The 20,390-nt window shown below is 36.7% G+C and overlaps 2 protein-coding genes across 9 annotated transcripts in view; one reads left to right on the top strand and one right to left on the bottom strand.

Moving 5' to 3' along the window:
* The window catches only part of SRSF11 (serine and arginine rich splicing factor 11), a 41,455-nt gene extending 35,957 nt beyond the window's left edge, over positions 1 to 5,498 (top strand). For 2 of the 8 annotated variants that reach the window (XM_079777112.1, XM_079777116.1), the window contains exons 11-13: positions 1,778 to 1,894; positions 2,829 to 2,988; positions 3,095 to 5,498. In XM_079777112.1, coding sequence (XP_079633238.1) covers positions 1,778 to 1,894; positions 2,829 to 2,988; positions 3,095 to 3,292 — 475 coding nt within the window. In that variant the 3' untranslated portion in view covers positions 3,293 to 5,498. The remainder of the gene's footprint in view (positions 1 to 1,777; positions 1,895 to 2,828; positions 2,989 to 3,094) is intronic. The other 6 variants (XM_079777113.1, XM_079777115.1, XM_079777114.1 and 3 more) reach the window with 6 other exon arrangements.
* Positions 5,499 to 8,735: 3,237 nt separating this feature from the next.
* Positions 8,736 to 20,390, bottom strand: part of ANKRD13C (ankyrin repeat domain 13C) — a 78,580-nt gene continuing 66,925 nt past the window's right edge. Inside the window, exons 12-13 of the mRNA XM_079777111.1 lie at positions 18,652 to 18,752; positions 8,736 to 15,173 (exon numbers count right to left, since the gene is read on the bottom strand). Coding sequence (XP_079633237.1) covers positions 15,043 to 15,173; positions 18,652 to 18,752 — 232 coding nt within the window. The 3' untranslated portion in view covers positions 8,736 to 15,042. The remainder of the gene's footprint in view (positions 15,174 to 18,651; positions 18,753 to 20,390) is intronic.

Genomic DNA, 20,390 nt, shown 5'->3' with positions numbered 1-20,390 from the left:
GTCAACCCAAATGTTCATTAACTAACGTGTGAACAAAATGGTATAGCTATACAATGAATTATCCAGCAATGAAAAGGAATAAAGTACTGATACATGTTACCATATGGATGAGACTAGACAACTTAGATGAAAGAAGTCAGTCACAAAGAACTGTAAATTGTAGGATTCCATGGACAAGAAGTGTCCAGAATAGATAAACCTATAAAGACAAAAAGTAGATTAATGGTTGGGGTGTGATACCTAAAGGGGTTTCTTCTCAGAGTGAGGAGTATTTTCAGAAAAGGTAAATACACCAGGACCCCCTGCAGGAACCAAAATCCAAGAAGCTCAAGTCCCTTATACAGGGTGTCCCCAAAAGATGTGTGCACACTTTTTTGAAAATGAAATGTATTTTATAAACACTGCCTTTATAATTATTCAAAATATGTGTATACATTTTGGGGGGACACTCCCTTTATTAAATGCCATAGAATAATGCATACAGTTAGCCCTCTGGCATCTTTGGATGTAAAGCCTGCAGATACGGAGAGCCAACTATTTAAAACAGAAAATGAAACCAGGTGTAAGTATTTAAGAAAATGCCAAACTAGGTCTTAGGGAAAGATGGGGTGTGCCGCATGTATTTTTCTTACCTTGCTAACTAGTGGCTTTTTTTTTCTTTTTGTTGTTGTTTTTGCCTTTTCCTTTATTTAAGTACTTATTCATAAGCACTTTACACTGCTTAATTATTGGATCACGTTGATAATATTTTAATGTTTGATGAATGAAAAGTTGTGTATAATGTTTCCAGGACTGTAGGGGAGAAAGGGGGGGAGGTGCCACACAGGGCTGTAAAGGTAATATTTTGTTTGGTTGAGTTTTGTTTTTTGTTTTTTTTCTAAAGCTTTTATAGATGCTAGACAACTGAAATTATGGGGTTTTATTTTTATTTTGTGCCTAAATTGTAATCTCACAAGTCCTAATAACTTTTGAGAATAGTAACCAGCAGAATTTATTTTTTTTAAGCCACACTTTAAACCAGAGGTGGGGAACATCTCACCAAGAGCGAGGAGGGGACAGAGAGAGAGAAAAACTATGTGAGAGCAGAACATTGATTGGCTGCCTCCTGCAACCACTCCCCCCAAACCAGGGATTGAGCCTGCAACCTGTGCATGTGCTCTGACCGGGAATCAAACCAGCAACCTTTTAGTGCACGGACGTTGCTCAACCAACTGTGCAACAGCAGGCTAATCTTTAAGTTGATAATTTTGTATGGCCCACAAATGATGTTGCAAATATCCAAATGGCCCTTGGCAGAAAAAAGGTTCCACACCCTGTTTTAAAGAGAGGGAAAAGGCTATATTTCTTAAACAATGATTGCTCAAATCAGTGTGGGGGGCATGGTTTGCTGGAGTATAGGGAATCAATTTGCTCCTATGTTAACATTAACTCTAGTTCTCTGAATTTTACCCAGTGAATTTAAAAGTAATATTTTTATTACAACATATGATCCTATACCTCTTCTGGACACTGATATATGAATCAAAAACTGATTGTTAATCTTTCCTTGAGTTTAACAAATCTGATGTTATGATAATGTAGTTTTTTTAAGAATTGCTGGAAATTAGGGTTTTCTTGAGAGCATTAAAGGAAAGGCATATAGTTTGGAAAAGAATTGTGATTTATTATTACTCATTTGATTCTTCAGCTCAAAACTGTATTTGAAAATGCTGTGAGTTCCTAATGGAGCTCCGTCGTAGACATATCTGCTATGATGTGTCTGTATTTTAAAGTCTAGTTTGTACATTTGTGGTCCTAGAGAGAGACGACGTCGACGAAGCAGGAGTGGCACAAGATCTCCTAAAAAGCCCAGGTCTCCGAAAAGAAAATTGTCTCGCTCACCGTCCCCTAGGAGGTAAGAATGCTAATGATTTAGGTATACTCTTTCTAATTTTCAGAACTTTATTTCCCATAAAATGCTTATGAATGTGCTTTTATTTTTCTTTTATGACTTGAGACTGTTATAATAAACACTGTTAAGGATTGAGCATTTTATGCCTGTAACCAAATTAGTTTTCTTCTATTACTGAGCATGGCTTGTGTCCAATGTTTTGAAAATGGAGATTTGCTGTATATTTTTTTAAATATATTTTTATTGATTACAGATAAGAAGGGGGAGAGAGATATAGAAACATCAGTGATGTGAGAGAATCATTGATTAGCTGCCTCTTGCACACCGCACACTGAGGATTGAACCTGCAACCCGGGCATACGTCCTGACCGGGAATCGAACCTTGACCTCTCCTGGTTCATAGTTCGACACTCAACCACTGTGCCACACTGGCTGGGCTAGTCTTTATTTTTTAAATTAATTTAATAGAGAGAAACATCAATTTGTTATTCCACTTATTTATGTATTCATTAGTTGCTTCTTGTATGTCCAGGGGTGGGAAACGTCCAGATGGCGGGGCCCACTAAATTCTGGTCTGGCCCTGTCAAGGCATTAGGGGTGAGTTAATTAAATGTTTGACCAAATATACCAGGCTAATTTTTAAGTTGATAAATTTTATATGGCCCAGGAATTGATGTTATAAAAATCCAAATGGCCCTTGGCAGAAAAAAGGTTCCCCACCCCGGTTGTGCCCTGACAAGAGATCAAACCTGCAACCTTAGTGGTGTATCAGGACGATGCTCTAACCAACTGAGCTACCCGGCCAGGGCCCTGTATCCTCTTTATATCATGTGAACTTGGGTCAAGCTTAGCATCTAAACAAAGTTAAAACTTATTGCTATACTTATGGGTAAAAATTCTCAAGCGTATCCTTTAAAGCATCTTTTTTTTCTTTGAGAACATTTTACTGTTATCCTAGGCATAAAAAGGAGAAGAAGAAAGATAAAGACAAAGAAAGAGGCAGAGATGAACGAGAACGATCAACAAGCAAGAAGAAGAAAAGTAAAGATAAAGAAAAGGATCGGGAAAGAAAATCTGAGAGTGATAAAGATGTAAAAGTATGTTTACAAAACTAATTTATTTTGGTATTTTAGGTGGTACTAGTACTTAAAAGAAGTGATTTTTCTGTGAAGACATTTACTTTTATTATTCTCCTTGGCAAAGCAGGTTACACGGGATTATGATGAAGAGGAACAGGGGTATGACAGCGAGAAAGAGAAAAAAGAGGAGAAGAAACCAACAGAACCAGTTTCCCCCAAAACAAAAGAATGTTCTGTGGAAAAGGGAACTGGTGATCCCCTGAGAGAATCCAAAGTGAATGGTGATGATCATCATGAAGAAGACATGGATATGAGTGACTGAATATGGCCTCCATGAGAATCCACCTGTATACATGCATCAGTGTCATTCCTTTGTGTGATTTCTTCATGCTGTATTTGTTCATCTCAGACCTTAGATGTATACAGCTCTGAGCTATAAATGGTTATAAAGCTCCTGATATTGATACTATTTACATCCAAAAGTTTTTAGAAAATGCTATGTGGGTAACCAATTCTTGATGTGGTGAAATCTGATTGAGAAACCAAGCAGCTTGACTATTCTGGCGCTGCTTCATAACAGTGAAAAGCTGCATGCATCTACAGCAGGCATGGGTTGTTTATGTTGTATAATCTCCTTTATTAAGTAAGTTCACTTATAGTATTTCTAGAATTTGATTCATTGCCGTAATAGAGCCATGTAGGGAATGCACTGATTGCATGTTAATTGTGGCAGGAATATCCTCATTGTCATTAAAATCTTCCAACATGATGGATCTACTTATGGTCTTGTTTGTTCATATGACAAATTAACATTCTTATAGATACATCTGGAAATAAGCATTTGAAATAGATAATCCTCTAAGCCTTGTGGCTGAAATTTTGTGGCTTTTGTTTAACTGAAAGGTTATATATGCACTAACCTTTTTTGATGGCTGCTTAGGCTTTAATTACAGAAACAAGATTTCAAATGAAACTGTCTTTGGCAGTGAGTAAATAGCATATTTTGAAGTAGAGTTGTATACTTTTTCATAAGGTGTTCGGGAATTTTTTTCCCTGAAATAATTTATTCCACACCTATATCATTGAAAGCTATCTGCCTATCCTGAGTCCATCTGTAAAAGAGTTATCTCGTCCTAATTTTCAATTTTTCACTTTCATTAATTTGTTTTAATCTAAGTGTTGGAAAAGGGGTAGTGCATTTTAAATTGACCATATGCTTTTAAAGTGAGACAAATGTACTTGATAATGTACTTTTTATTTGATCTCAAGTTGTATAAAACCAATAAATTTTTGTTACTCTTACTGCAGTAGTAATCTTATGCTCACAGTGATTCCATGTTAAATGCAAAGTAGTTTAGGCAACTGTTTTCTTAGTTACAGGAGTTTCCAGCTTCACTTTTGTGCAGTAAAAACAAAAGTAGGCTACAGTCTGTGCCATGTTGATGTACAGTTTCTGAAATTGTTTTACAAGACTTTGATAATAAAACCCTTAAACCTATGTTCATGTTCCTGTAAAACCGTATTTGTATTTATTTACAAGCTGTTGAATGTATGACATTTACCTCATTCATTTTACAAATCAAGTCCTTTCCCCTACAATCTACATATTTACTATACAATCCTATCACTGCAGTGATTAATTACCATCAGAATTGTTAAAGTTGCTTTAATTTCTATCTAAAACAGTATTTCTTAGTGTAAATTTCTCATTTTGGGTGTAGGGATTGGGTTGAGTAAAACTAGGATAAACAAATGATCCCTCCTATATCTACTAAATTTATATTTTCAGTGAAATGTTTGCCTTTGCTGGAATAGTATAGCAACTCAATGGTATGTATCTACTGTACAATACTAAATATTATATTTATTCATTTATGAAATGAGTAGTGTTAGAGTGGCTGGGATTAAGGGGGAAATGAGACTTGGAAGTATAGCTCTTATCCAAGTCTGATAATTTTTTTAACTTTTAAAATTGAAATGCCATATAGAAAAGCAGCATTGTTTTTACAGTTTATAGTAAGTAACTTTTTAAAGATTTTATCAAAAGGAATTTTGTCTATAGTTAAGAAGTTCTGGTAATGGCCCTAATAGTCATTTTAAAACAGTTCAACACAAGTGACATTTACTTAAACCTACAAAAACTTTCTTGGTAGGTAATGGTTGAACCATATGACTGCCATTTTTGTAAATCAAAACAAGTAAAATACTGGCAGTTTCACCTGGTTAAACCTATTAGTCTATTTCCTCACTTGTAATCTCTGAATACAAATATACTTAACTTTTCAAAAGGGATTAAGAAGTTTTGGGCTATAAAATAGTGCCACTGATGTAAAATGCATTGAAGGGAACCCATACCTAGGTTATTTTTCAGTGAACATTTTATGCACAATGATAGGGTTGCACAGGGACACAAGCCTTTAACACAGATAGTTGAAATCAAGTGAATACTGACTGCCTCCACACTTGAGTTTTGTTCTGTATTTAGTAGTAAATGATTAAAAAATAAAAGTGGTTTTGTTAGAAAAAATGTTTGTCCTATTTATTTGCTTAAATTCTTCAGGAGTGAATGAGGGGTAGTGGCTATATGAGTCTAGTCATGAGTTTTGGTTTCATTTACAGCTGGGGAGACCTGTATCTTTTACTTGCAATTTCCTAATTGTGATACGAGATTGATAACCTGTCTTGCAATGTAGTTGATAATTGGGGGAGATGCAGGTTTGTGTTGCCTGGGGCAATAAATGTTAGACACTTAGGGAAAGAACAAACGGCTTGTACTAGAACAGTACAAACTAATTTTACTTCAAGTTGCATCTTACAACTGAGTAAAGTTCTGGTGTGGGTATCACAGAAAATGTACAAACCAACTTTTCCTCTAGCAAACAATACCACTTTCTGCGGTGGAGTTCTAGATTAAGTGCCTCAGGGCCATCAATCAGTACTTAAGTTGTGTTTACTTTGGTTAAATATGGATGTTATGGAAACTACTGGGACTTGCATCCAGAAAGTCTGTTCCTAAGGCTTTATTAGCATAGGTCCTTTCTAAAGGAGACTAATTCTGGAGTTGTGGATTTATTAGTCTATTTTACTAGGTTTTAATTTTGTTGCCATTTTCATTGTATGTGAAATTTAGAAATTCTTTAGCAGCCCTAGCGGGTTTGGCTCGGATAAAGCATAGGAGTGTGGGGTTCGAGTCTGATCAAGGGCACATGCCCCATTGCAGGCTCAATCTCCAGTAGCATGCAGAAGGCAGCCAATCAATGTTTCTCTCTCTCCTCCCCCTCTCTGAAAACAATAAAAATATATTTTTTTAAAATTCTTGCCCTAACCTGTTTGGCTCAGTGGATCGGCCTACCGACTCAAGGGTCCCAGGTTTGATTCCAGTCAAGGGCATGTGCCTTGGTTGAGGGCACATACCCAGTAGGGAGTGTGCAGGAGGCAGCTGATCTATGTTTCTCATTGATGTTTCTGACTCTCCCTCTCCCTTTCTCCCTGTAAAAAATAAATAAAATATATATTAAAAATTTTTCTTTAGCAAAATACATGTGAACGATACTAAATTCATCTGTGGGAACATTCTTAAGAGTACACTTACTTTTAAAATATATATATACTTATTAACAATATAAGAATTCACAGAATAATGAACATATTTTATTTTATGTATTTTTATTCATTTCAGAGAGGGAAAGACAGAAATATCAATGATAATCATTGGTCAGCTTCCTCCTGCACACCCCCTACTGGGGATCGAGCCTACAACCCGGGCATGTGCCCTGACTGGGAATCAAACCTTGATCTCTTGGTTCATAGGTCGATGCTCAACCACTGAATCACACCAGGCAGGCCAAACATTTTTTAAATGATGTCCTTACAAACATAGGAAAGGTGCTCTCCTTCCCGGGAGCACGCCCATGCCTTTCCCATCTCCTTCCTCTTCCCTGCCCCCCACACTTTACCATTAGCTTCCTCACTTCCAAGTTCCATGGGCTTTTCTTTACCTCCATAACTTGTTTCCTAAGCCCACTTCTAGAAATTTTCCTACCTATGATTTACCAAATGAATGTTCTCTTATACAAAAAAAATAATTGGGAAAGTGACATGTTCTCATTCTTTTCAAAATGTCACTTTCTAAAGGTTATTTCTCCAGTGCACAGTCAGTAAATTAGTGATACTAAAATTAGTAACATGTCTTTTTAAAAAAAGCTAGTTAGCTAAATAAAGTATGATGATTTGTGCATAAGAAATTGAAGGTTGATGAACCTCTAGCCAGGCTCATCAAGAAGCAGAGAGAGAGGACCCAAATAAACAAAATCAGAAATGAAAGAGGTGAAATAACAGATCCCGCCGAAATACAAAGGATTGTTTTAAAAAATACTACAAACAACTCTATTCCAACAAACTGGACAACCTGGAGGAAATGGACATATTCCTAGAAAAATATAACCTTCTAAAACTCAATCAGGAAGAATCGAAACAGCTCAAAAACCCAGTAACTATGGAAGAAATTGAAGCAGTCATCAAAAAGCTTCCAGCAAACAAAAGCCTGGGACCAGATGGCTTCACAGGAGAGTTTTACCAAACATTCAAGGAAGAACTAAAACCTATCCTCCTCAGACTATTCCAAAAAATTCAAGAGGAAGGAACACTTCCAAGCTCCTTCTATGAAGCCAGCATCACCCTAATACCAAAACCAGATAAAGACAACACAATGTAAGAATTACAGGCCAATATCCCTCATGAACATAGATGCCAAAATCCTCAACAAAATTCTAGCAAATCGGATCCAGCAGTACATCAAAAAGATCATACACCATGACCAATTAGGATTTACCCCAGGAATGCAAGGATGGTACAATATCCGCAAATCAATAAATGTGATACATCACATAAACAAATTGTGTGATAAAAATCACAGTCTTATCAATTGATGCAGAAAAAGCATTTGTCAAAATCCAACACCCTTTCTTTATAAAAAAACTCTCAACAAGGTGGGAATAGAAGGATCATACCTCAACATAATAAAAGCTATATATGATAAACCCACAGCTAACAGCATACTTAATGGGCAAAAACTAAAACCATTTCCCCTAAGAACAGGAACAAGACAAGAATGCCCACTCTCACCACTCCCGTTTGACATAGTACTGGAAGTATCAGCCATTGCAATTAGACAAGAAGAAATAAAAGGCATCCAAATTGGAAAAGAAGAAGTAAAGCTGTCCTTAGTTGCAGATGACATGATATTGTACATAAAAAACCCAAAGACTCCATCAAAAAACTAACAGACTTAATAAATGAATTCGGCAATGTAGCAGGATACAAAATTAAGGCCAAGAAATCTATGGCATTTCTATACACCAATAGTGAATTTACAGAAAGAGAGACTAAAAAAGCAACCCCATTTACCACCGCACCAAAAAAATTAAGATATCTAGGAATAAACTTAACCAAGGAGGTGAAAGACCTATACGCAGAAAACTACAGGACACTGAAAAAAAGAGATAGAGGAAGACTTAAACAGATGGGAGAATGTACCATGTTCATGGATTGGTAGAATTAACATCATTAAAATGTCCATACTATCCAAAGCAATCTATAGATTCAATGCACTCCCCATTAAAATACCAACGGCATATTTCACAGACGTAGAAAGAACTCTCCAAAAATGCATCTGGAATAAAAAAAGACCCCGAACAGCAATCCTGAGAAAGAAGAATAAGGTAGGAGGGGTCTCAATACCAGATTTCAAGCTGTATTACAATGCCACTGTTCTCAAAACAGCCTGGTATTGGCATAAGAACAGACATATAGATCAATGGAATAGAATAGAGAATCCAGATATCGACCCAAACCACTATGCTCAATATTTGACAAAGGAGGCATGAACATACAATGGAGTCAAGACAGTCTCTTCAATAAATGGTGTTGGGAAAATTGGACAGATACATGCAAAAAAATGAAACTAGATCACCAACTTACACCATACACAAAAATAAACTCAAAATGGATTAAGGACTTAAACATAAGATGGGAAACCATAAAAATGCTAGAGGAATCCACAGGCAGCAAAATCTCAGACATAGTCCGAAAGAACTTCTTCACTGATACTGCCCCTAGGCCAGTGGTTGGCAAACTCATTAGTCAACAGAGCCAAATATCAATGATTGAAATTTCTTTTGAGAGCCAAATTTTTTAAACTTAAAGTTCTTCTAACGCCACTTCTTCAAAATAGACTCGCCCAGGCCGTGGTATTTTGTGGAAGAGCCACACTCAAGGGGCCAAAGAGCCACATGTGGCTCGCGAGCCATGGTTTGCCGACCACTGCCCTAGGGCAATGGAAGCTAAAGAGAAAATAAACAAATGGGACTACATCAAAATAAAAAGCTTTTTTACAGCAAAAGAAACCATCAACAAAACAACAAGAAAGCCCACCGTATGGGAGAACATATTTGCAAATGTTATCACTGATAAAGGTTTAATCAACATCTACAGGCAGCTTATACAACTTAATAAAAGGAAGATAAATGATCCAATAAAAAAATGGGCAACGGACCTAAATAGAATCTTTTTGAAAGAAGACAGAAGGAAGGCCAAGAGACACATGAAAACAAGCTCAAAGTCACTAATTATCCGAGAGATGCAAATCAAAACGACAATGCGGTACCATCTCACACCTGTCAGAATGGCTATCATCAACAAATCAACAAACAACAAATGTTGGCGAGGATGCGGAGAAAAAGGAACACTCATGCACTGCTGGTGGGAATGCAGACTGGTGCAGCCACTGTGGAGAACAATATGGAGTTTCCTCAAAAAACTGAAAATGGAGCCGAAACCGGTTTGGCTCAGTGGATAGAGCGTCGGCCTGCGGACTCAAGGGTCCCAGGTTCGATTCCGGTCAAGGGCATGTACCTTGGTTGCGGGGACATCCCCAGTAGGGGGTGTGCAAGAGGCAGCTGATCGATGTTTCTACCTCTCTATCCCTCTCTCTTCCTCTCTGTAAAAAATCAATAAAATATATTTTTTAATAAAATACAAACAAACAAAATAAAACTGAAAATGGAACTCCCATTTGACCCAGTAATGCCACTCCTAGGAATATATCCTAAGAAACTAGAAACACCAATCAGAAAGGATATATGCACCCCCATGTTCATAGCAGCACAATTTACAATAGCTAAGATTTGGAAACAGCCTAGGTGCCCGTCAGCAGATGACTGAATCAGAAAACTATGGTACATCTACACAATGGAATACTATGCTGCCATAAAAAAGAAGGAATTCTTACCATTTGCAGCAACCTGGATGGAATTGGAGAACATTATGCTAAGTGAAATAAGCCAGTCAATGAAAGAAAATACCACATGATCTCACTCATTTGTGGATAATAAAAAACATTATAAACTGATGAACAAAAAGATAGGCAGTAAAGCATCAATCAGACTGTCAAACTACAGTGGGAAGGTTAGGGAGAGGTGGGGGAGATAAGAGATCAACAGAAGGACTTATATGCATGCATATAAGAATAACCAACAGATGCATAACATTGGGTGGTGAGGGGATGTATGGGAGTGGGGTGGGCGGGGGCAATGGTAAGATATGTACACATATAATACCATAATTTTAAAAAATGAAAAAAAAAATGTTGGAAAAAAAAAAGAAATTGAAGGTTAAAGGTCACAAAAATGAAATGTTAAAATTTGCTTACTTAACCCTTTGCACTCGCTTGCTTTTTTCTCGATTCCTTTATTCTAATGCTAACCGTGTCGAGTCACACTCGACATCCGAGTGCAAAAGGTTAAATATTGTTTTAGAAGACAAGCATGTAGATTTAACATTTTTTTTACCAGTCAGCATCCTAAGGAGAACAAAAAGATTTGTTACAGGGATTTGACCTTAATTATGGGAGCTGGTTAACCAGTTTCAAATCTGTTTATGGGCTTTGTATGATGCTGGCCGTTGAAGCCTGCAGGAAGTTGAGAAGGGAAGATGGATAATTAGAGAGAAGAGTAAGTTAGAACCACAAGCACAAGCTGGAACCCATAAGAATGGGCTAAAACTCATGTCTCACTGCTTCTGACCTGGGTGGCATGGCAGAAGCCAGGATTCTGCATCATGAAGCTAAACACACATATCTGGCCCATAAGTCTGAGAAGCTGAAGGAGAAGGTAAAGTAACTGCAGGCCCCGCTCTACCTCATCCCAAAGGGGCCAGCAGATAAGCTACAAAATTTCTGCTTCACTTCTGCTCTCCAAAACTCTTACACCACCCATTTTCATTAAAGCATCCCAGCTAGTCATTGTCAGCCTTTAGTGACCAAGAATGCTATGGGAGGTACAGGTAAGTAAGTGGTGGGGGGTTTTTGTTGTTTTTTATTACACAACATTTTTTACTTTAGGCAAGTTATTTTCATCTGCAGACGATCAAATTCAGAAATGCTTGCCAAGTACCTTTCTTTAAAATCCTTAGATTTTGCTTAGGTATTTGCAGGTGCTGTGGCAAAAGTGAAATTGTAACTGTATCATAGGTGCCATTATGAATAAAAGTACTATACTGAAATAAGATAATAATTTTAGAAGTTCATCACTAGATAGTAAAGATCAAAAATGCAAAAATACTTGAGATGACATATTTAGATGACAATCTAAGATACTACTGCCCCAGATTTCTGACATAAAATGCTTTGCAAAAGTAGTTTTTGCTAATTCATACTACATAACCGATAGGCTTTTACCAAGTTTAATTTTGTATTTCACAAGTAGTGTAATATCTCCTCTGTCCTTTTGTCTCTGGGGCAAGATTCACTGTCAGTTGTCTGAAAGTTTACAGTTTCCAAATATAAAAACTTTGGTAAGGATGCGTTTTCTTAATTTTAGAAAACATGGTTAAGATACCTCTTGCTGGATTTAACAGCAGAGGCATATTGTGTTCCATACTAATCAAAAATTCTCTCACTCAATTTTAAAGGCAGGACTTCAAAAATAAATAAATAAAAATAAAGACAGGACTTCAAATTCACCTAGTGTTCAAATTCACCTAGTGTTCTACTGCAACTTTCTTACTCATGCTATCTATATATATAAAAGCTTAATGTGCAAATTGTCAGGAGACCAGAAGTTTGATTGCTCACTATGACGTACGCTAACCACCAGGGGGCAGCGAGGAATGAAGGAAGGCCCCAGCCAGCAGCTGGAAGGTCAAGATCTGCCCTAATCACCGGCCAGGCCTAGGGACCATACCTGTGCACGAATTTCGTGCACCAGGCCTCTAGTTTGCAAATAAAAGGAACATAAATGAGCAAAAGGAAGCAATCCTTAGGTCAATATGAAAACATTTAGTCCAGACCTTTTTTGTCCCCTTGAAGCAGGATCAATTCTGTAGACATAGTGAAAAATAAGAAGGGGTCACTAAAGATCATTATTCACTACCCTCCTGCAAGGTGTGAATTATAAACTGTACATGAATAACAATATAAAAACTCATTTCTATTAGTGTGAGTGGGGTTCAATACCAATTCAAAGCAGAAACAAAATTGTTTTTCAGCTTCTGTCAGCTATTAGCTTCTCTGAAATGTGTTAATTTCCAGATCATCATATGTTCCTAGGTTCACAATAATCAGAGCATCTGCTTTATGCTTCCTTTTTATGAAATCTGTCAATTCTCTATGAAGCAAATTCTCAGAAATTACTTTCTTTAAGACAAGAATCATACCTTCTTTTGATACTACACTGGTGGCAGGAATATTGAGCTCTTCAAAATAGCTATTTAAGGTGACCATTTCATAGGCCCCCAAGTTTTAATTTTCTTCAATCACAAATAGAAGACAGAATTTTATGGACCTACACTACAAAATCTAGATTTTCATGTGAGATTATTAAAATATATGGTGTTTTGATTTAGTTACTTGAAACACAGAATATAGCTTCATTCATTAACTGGATCAAAAGGCACATTTTGAAAAGTTTAATGTGAAAAGTTTATTTGCATTAATAACTCCTTGTTTTCACCATTATAAGATACTGACATTTGCTTATCCTTTATGATCAAATAAAAGACATTTGGAATGGATCATCTTTTTCTACTAACCTTTATGAAAGAAAAAGTTGAGTTAAAAACAAAATCCAAGTGCAAAAGTTTTCAGTAGTCTTCCTACCTCCAGTGTACCCCAGCAAAATACTCACAGCTTTTAGGAAATTGGTAAGTTCCAAGTTGCAATTTTCCATGTTTTCCCCCCACTATATTGTCTGTACTTGTGAAAAATCTATAGTATAGTCCTGAAAATATAACATTCCCAAAGAGAAAGGGAGCCTAAAAGCAACAGTGATAACTACCATTCAGTGTCTCAAACCTCACAAGTTACTGACAAGGTAATTCAATTTCTAAGTCACTTGATCTATAAGGATTCCCAAAATAACTGGGATCAACTTGTATTTAATAAACCTAGTCTGGGTTTCCAACTCTTTCCACAAAATTCAACAGACCCACATCAGGTAGTAATTGGCCTTTGAATTTTTAACTATGATTATTTTTCTTTATTATAAAATGTATTTAATAAAGTGTCAACATATTCAATTATGTTATCAGCATGAAAGATGCAGCTTTAAAGATGTTTATTATAAAATTTTTCTTATGAGTGATGCTTTGGATTTGTAAATACTCATCTTTTCAATAAAGGTTTTTAAACTCATTCAAATTATTTAAAATTCTTGAAAATGTTTAAATTACTGGTCACTCTAAAAAACCTGACAGATGCATTCTCACACATTTATCAGGATACATTTAAAAAGCATTTCTTTAGCTAATTTCTTAAATACAACATAACATATTATGTCTGTTATACCTTATTCTCCCTAATTTATTTTCATTCTTGGACCATCAAACCATCTTGGAATAAACATGAAAAATTTTAAGTGCGAAAATGAGTAATGCATGATTTTTTAACACTTTGAAGATAATTAAAACCAATAAATATTTTCTTGTGACTTAAAAAAATAAACAGTAGGAATTATCAATCTTGTGTACATTTTTGGAATTTAACTTATAACAAATATATTCTGTTAGCATATAAAATGTTTTTACCTTACTTTGAAAGCATTAAATATGTAGGGAGTCCAAAATGTGAGTTGTTTAAAACTGACATGAACACTAAAAACAAACAAAATAATCAGAATGATGTGCAGTTATTAGGAAGCAAGTTTAAAATTTTGGAATATTTTTAAAGTGCTGAGATTTGGAAGAGGACTATCCTTAAGCATGCTAGTTATATCCTATTATGAACACAAAAAAGGCTTTAAAACTCAAGTTTAGAAAAAAAATAGAGGTTCTATGAAAGGAAGATTAGTAACAAACATTTACCACTGAAGAAAGAATTCAGGTAAAAACAAATAGCACCACAATGAATTGCACTAAGGTGCTAAAGGAGGTACCTTATTCCCTGCAGAGTGAATGCTCCTTCTGAAATGTATTGCAACATATAAATGCAATTGTTTAATGGTTACCATTTGGTTCATTCATCTACAGAAAACTGCATTCCTTTCTAGTTCATCATATTGAACAAACATTCAAATTACTGAACTATACATAAAGTTACATAGTTTACATTTTATGAAAACAAAGTTGGAAGGAATATTTATAAATGTCACCTTGAATATAAGATGACAACTGTAAAGGGCTTCATATCTCTTAAGACATTTAATTTATGTTACTGGTCCAGGAGTGTTTTAGATATAACTATAGATATAGATATAGATATATATGCATATATATTTCAACAAGAAGTGTAAAAATTTTTAAAAACAAATCACAGCACTCATAGCTGTTTTACATAAGAAGTACTTAGGGTCATTAAGGTGTCAAACTATTACACTATAATATGTATATATTTAAAAAGACTGAAAATGGCACATCAGGAAACTTATTAGAGGCCCATTTCATTATGTCATATCACTGATGTGTCAGTTCCACAAAATTCCCTTTTCTTCACTGAAAGAGTCTGTCCCTCCTCCTTCACCTCCCGGTGGGGTCTCTGCATCCTCTTGCTTTCCTTGGTGAGATGGAGTCATGCTTGCGTCATTAGAGATCAGGAAAACGGCTCGGGTCTTCCTTGTAGTCATCAGGTATAGTAAAGATGGAGCCGTCAAACTCATCATATCGGAACTCCTGAAAAGTCACAGTGGCTGTGATCGTAGGAAACACAGGTATATCTAGAGAGAATAGTCAATGATAATACTGTAAAATGAAATGTTAATCTACTTATCTATATATATAAAAGCCTAAGCGACCATTACGAACAGTCGCTATGATGCGCACTGACCACCAGGGGGCAGACGCTCAATGCAGGAGCTTCCACTGGTGGTCAGTGCACTTCCACAGCCAACCTCCTCTGGCTGGCCAGCCAACCTCCCACAGTTCCTCCCCCCTACCCCCAAGCCGGCCAGCCAACCTCCCGCAGTTCCCCCTCTCCTGCGGTCCCTCCCCCCAGCCGGCCAGCCAACCCACCTCCCATGGTCCCTCCCCACCCCCCGGACTGAGCGAGACGGCCCTGATCAGCCCCAATCACCAGCCAGGCCGAGGGACCCCAACCGTACAAGAATTCGTACACAGAGCCTCTAGTAGACTAAAAATACTATTAGACATATCCAGACTCCTTAAATTAAAAAAAGAAACATTATTCAAGCACCAGTCCAATCCGACCTAATATATGTTTATTACTGAGTATGATGTTTTGGGGAAGGATTTAGTTATTGGTTATGTGAGAATAAACAATCTTTTCTGTCAAAGAAGAGAGTTTTGGCAGCTGCCATTTTGGCTCCCGTGAGGGGCTGCCATTTTGAAACAGCAAAGGTCAACCCCTTCCTTTAAATTAGCCAATCGCGCAAGAGTGTGAGCCTAAGCTCTTCCAATCAAGAATGAGGAACAGATGACGTGTGCCAGGCATGAGAGCCCGAGCAGACCGCCACCCAGTGTGCATGTGCTCCCAGACCATGTGAATGCGCACCCTCCTGCAGGAATAGAGATATTTGCCTTGCTGCCTGGCTCCCGAGTGTGCTTTGTGTTTTACCAGGACCCCTGATTTTGGGGGCTCACCTTATATCTAAGACACAGAAGAGAAAGACACAGAAGAATAAAAAAACTCAAGTTTCAATTGCTTCCCAATCTTACATATGCCAGATTCCACCAATCTTGTTTTTTCCCCCTTCAGGTAAAGGGACAGCTAGCTATATTTGTAATTTTTGCAATCTGATATCTTTTCTTCAAATTATAGTATATATATATATATATATATATATATATATATATATATATATATATATAATTCAGACTCTTAGCTAATTTATTTTGATCCTAAAACAAAATACATGAGCCCTAGCCAGTGTTCCTCAGTGGTTAGCGATTGTTGGCCCACAGACTGAAAGGTCGTGGGTTCAATTCCCAGTCAAGGGCATGTACCTGGGTTGCAGTTTGATCCCAGGCCCTGGTCGGGGCATCTGAGGGAGACAACCAATCAATGCACCTCTCTCACATTGGTGTCTCTCTCCCTTCCTACTCTCTAAAAAGCAATGGAAAAAAACATCCTTGGGTGAGGATTAACAAAACAAACAAACAAACAAAAAACTTAATTAAACATAATTAACATAAAGATTACCTAAAGAACTCAACATAAGGATTACACAGTTTCCAGTTATTTCTGAGGGGAAAAATCATTCACTTGTGCCTACTATGTGCAGATGCTGTTCTATCTAATTCCAGGCATCAGCAAAGTAAAGCCCATCGCCTCGCCTCTTTTTGTAAGGCTTGTGAGCTAAAAAACGATTTTCTATTTTTAAATGGTTAAAAATAAAAAGAAAGTAAAAATATTTGTGCCGATAAAATTACATGAAATTCAAACTTCAGTGCCAATGAAGTTTTTTTGGAACATAGGATGCTATTCATTTACGTTCTATGGCTGCTTTCATTCTCTAACAAGTTGGGCAGTTGTGATAGAAACTATATGTATAGCCCAAAAAGCCTAAATATTTACTATCTTTCAGAGAAAGTTTTAGTTATTGAATATGCAACTGTACATAAGAGAAAAACATGATGCATTTACAGAGATTACATTCTGGTTGGGAGACAGAGATAGCAGAGTAGTAACATGTTTTGGCTTAAGTTTTAGAACATGAAATGTAGCATTACAAGAGTAAAAGGGGAGTAGCCAGAGACGCTAGCAGAAAACCAAAACAGAATGCTATCAAAGACGTCAGAGGAAATTTGAAGAAAAACTATCATTCATTGGGACAAGGACTCCACAAAAATAGTTAAATCTTGGAGAGATTTTAAAAGAGCAACAGAAAAGTATCCACTACATTTAACATAATAATATGAATATCAATAATAAGCAGAGTAAAGAGTGGTTTCAGTAATATTGAATGAAGCAAGATAAGTAGATCTGAGGAATTATATCAAGGTTATATTCACTATTTGTTTATTTTTCTCTCCCACTAGAATGTAAACACCTAGAGGGCAGGAACTTTTACTGTCTCTCACCCTAGAAAAGCATCTGGCAAGTAACAAGCACTGATTAAACATTTGATGTCTGAATTGATGGATGGTACTGAAGACTCTCCAGAACAAAGCCTAAAGTCAGTAGAGAAGGTAGTTAAACTTCTCCTGAAGCTTAAATTAATGCTAAATACAAGCCTAAACTCCTAGAGAAACTTTCTAAGTCTCTTGTTCACAGTTTTCTGATGTAGTTAAGAAGATAAATATGAGATTTTACTGTTCTTAAAGATTATTAAGATAAAATTAAGTTTAAATATTTGAAAATAACCCTAGCCGGTTTGGCTCAGTGGATAGGGCATCGGCCCGTGGACTGAAGGGTCCTGGGTTTGATTCCAGTAAAGGGCACATGCCTCAGTTGCAGGCTCCATCCCCGGCCCGGTCAGGGCATGTGCTGGAAGCAACCAATCGATGTCTCTCCTACATCGATGTTTCTCTCTGTCTTCCCCCTCCCTTCCATTCTCTCTAAGAATAATCAATGGAAAAATATCCTTGGGTGAGGATTACGAAAAAATAAATATTTGAAAATAGAATATATGATTATTAGTTTATCTGTAAATAGTGACTACAGAAACATTCCCACTGTTCAGAAACTGTCTTCCTATTTCACTTTAAACACATTATCAAAGTACATCATAAATTCACCCACACCCTCTTGTAAGAAATATTTGCATATCCCATATATTTAATTTAAATGAAGTAGAATTAAGCCCAACCAGCATGACTCAGTGATTGAGCATCAACCTACAAATCAGGAGATCACAGTTCAATTCCCGGTCAAGGTACATAACAGGTTGCAGACTCAAATCCCAGTGTGGGGCATGCAGGAGGCAGCCGATCAATGATTCTCTCTCATCATTGATGTTTCTAGCTCTCTCTCTCCCTCTCCCGTCCTCTCTAAAACCAACAAAAATATATTTTTTATAAAAAGAAAAGAAAGAAACCTAGTAGAATTAGAACTACCATCAGGCATTTTATATATTTGACAAAGGATAACTATCAAAGCATGTAATTACATAAAAACTTTAAAAATTTTTAGCAAAACTTAGAAATCCATTTTCCTTCAAAGCATATTTTTACTAAATGTTAGTAAACAATACCACATTTCTAGTAGACAGAAATTATAAGCAATTTTTCTCTTACCTAGTTTTACAGGAAAGCCTGGAGGAAGCTTCATTTGAACAAATTCTCTAAGTTTGTTAAAGTGCTTGAAGGGAGCTATCACTTCCAAAACATTCAATATTCTGAGAAACGAAAAAAGAAAAAAAGTTTTCATTTTTAAAATGGATTTCTTTGTGTCCTTATGTTGTTTTATAACCACAAGCTTCAAACTTAAGGATAAGGAAATGATACCTCCTTCCTCTTGAATTTTTTATTTTTATTATTGTTTTTACCGTGTCAGAGTTTATAACTTTTACATGTTACAGTGCAAGCATAATTTCCAGTTGTTTGATTTTAGGTCCATACATAAATGGATTCAAGGCTTCTTCTTCCTGAAGTTTATACATTCCTGAATTCTTTAAATCGCTTCACTACTTACGTGTTTAAATCCCACTGCTAATTTTTTGTGTGTGAAGTGTTTTTACTAGTATGTGCTTAGTATCCCTTCATTTCTTGCAAATTTGATAAATTAGTGTTATTTTTTGCATACTTAAAGGAAATTTGGCTGGCATAACATTTCAGTTTATATTTCTTCCCCTCTGAACTACAATTTCATAATGTCTCTTAGCATTCAGTATTGCACTAGTCATTATACTGAAGCTTCTTCCTTTCATGTTTTTGGTTTGATGGATTTTACTTTTTAATTGAATCTTTATTGTTGAAAGTATTACATATGCCCCTTTTTTCCCCCATTGACCCCTTCTAGCCCACTCCTGCCCCTCACCCCAGGCCTTCAGCACCCTACTGTCTATGTCCACTGGTTATGCATATATGCATACAAATTCTTCGGTTGATCTCTGCTACCCACCCACCCTTTCCCACCTTTCCTCTGAGATTTATGGCTTTTATTTTCAAGTAGTTTTATTTTTCTTCCAAAAAGGGCCCATGGCTGCTATATTTCTTGAATTCTTCTGTCTTTTTAAATTGCCTTTATATTTAAATGACATCTTAGCTAGATATATTATCAGATCATACTTCCTTTGCTTCAGAAATGCTAAGATGTGAAAAAATGTAAGGCCAGGCTGTATTTTAGCCTCTTTCTGCCTGAATGCCATTAGACTTCAGAGAGAGGGGAAGGAGAGGAAGAGACAGAAACATCAACATAAAAGAGACCATCGAATGGCTGCTTCCTGCACGATCCATACTGGGGATCGAGCCCACAACCCGGGTATGTCCCCTGACCAAGAATCGAACTGGCAACATTTTGGTGCACCAGATGCTCAACCAACTGAGCCACACCGGCTAGGGCCATTAAACTTCTTTATTAAAGTCCAAGTCAAATAGTTTCATCAGGATAATTATTGTTACTAATCTAATAATCATTCTTTTATCAAATTTTCTTGGACCCTAATGTTATACTACAGATATAGTTTTCCACGGCGATGAAGCAAGCGTTCCGCCAGGCCGCTCACGCTGCCCGCTCTCAACGGCCACCCCCCTTGGACTGGGGACTCCAGCGGGGCTGAGAGGACTGGGCCCTGCCATCTTGTAGCTATGGGCGCCACCATCTTTGTGACGGGGTGATGGTTAATTTGCATATTACCCTTTTATTAGATAGGATGGTATTTTGGTTACATTTTGGAAGGTCTGTATATCAGTGGAACACTAAGAATACTTGTGTTGAACCATCTCTGTCTCCCATAAATATTACTTCTCTAATTACTTTAACCTATTCTTTTACTGCATTCACTATGAGCTAACAAAACTTAATTTTTTGCCAC

This window comes from Cnephaeus nilssonii (genome assembly GCF_951640355.1).
Source record: "Cnephaeus nilssonii genome assembly, chromosome: 7".
In the NCBI taxonomy this organism is placed as follows: domain Eukaryota; kingdom Metazoa; phylum Chordata; class Mammalia; order Chiroptera; family Vespertilionidae; genus Cnephaeus; species Cnephaeus nilssonii.
Note: the sequence above shows the minus strand (reverse complement) of the source record. Positions and strands in the feature narration are given on the sequence as shown.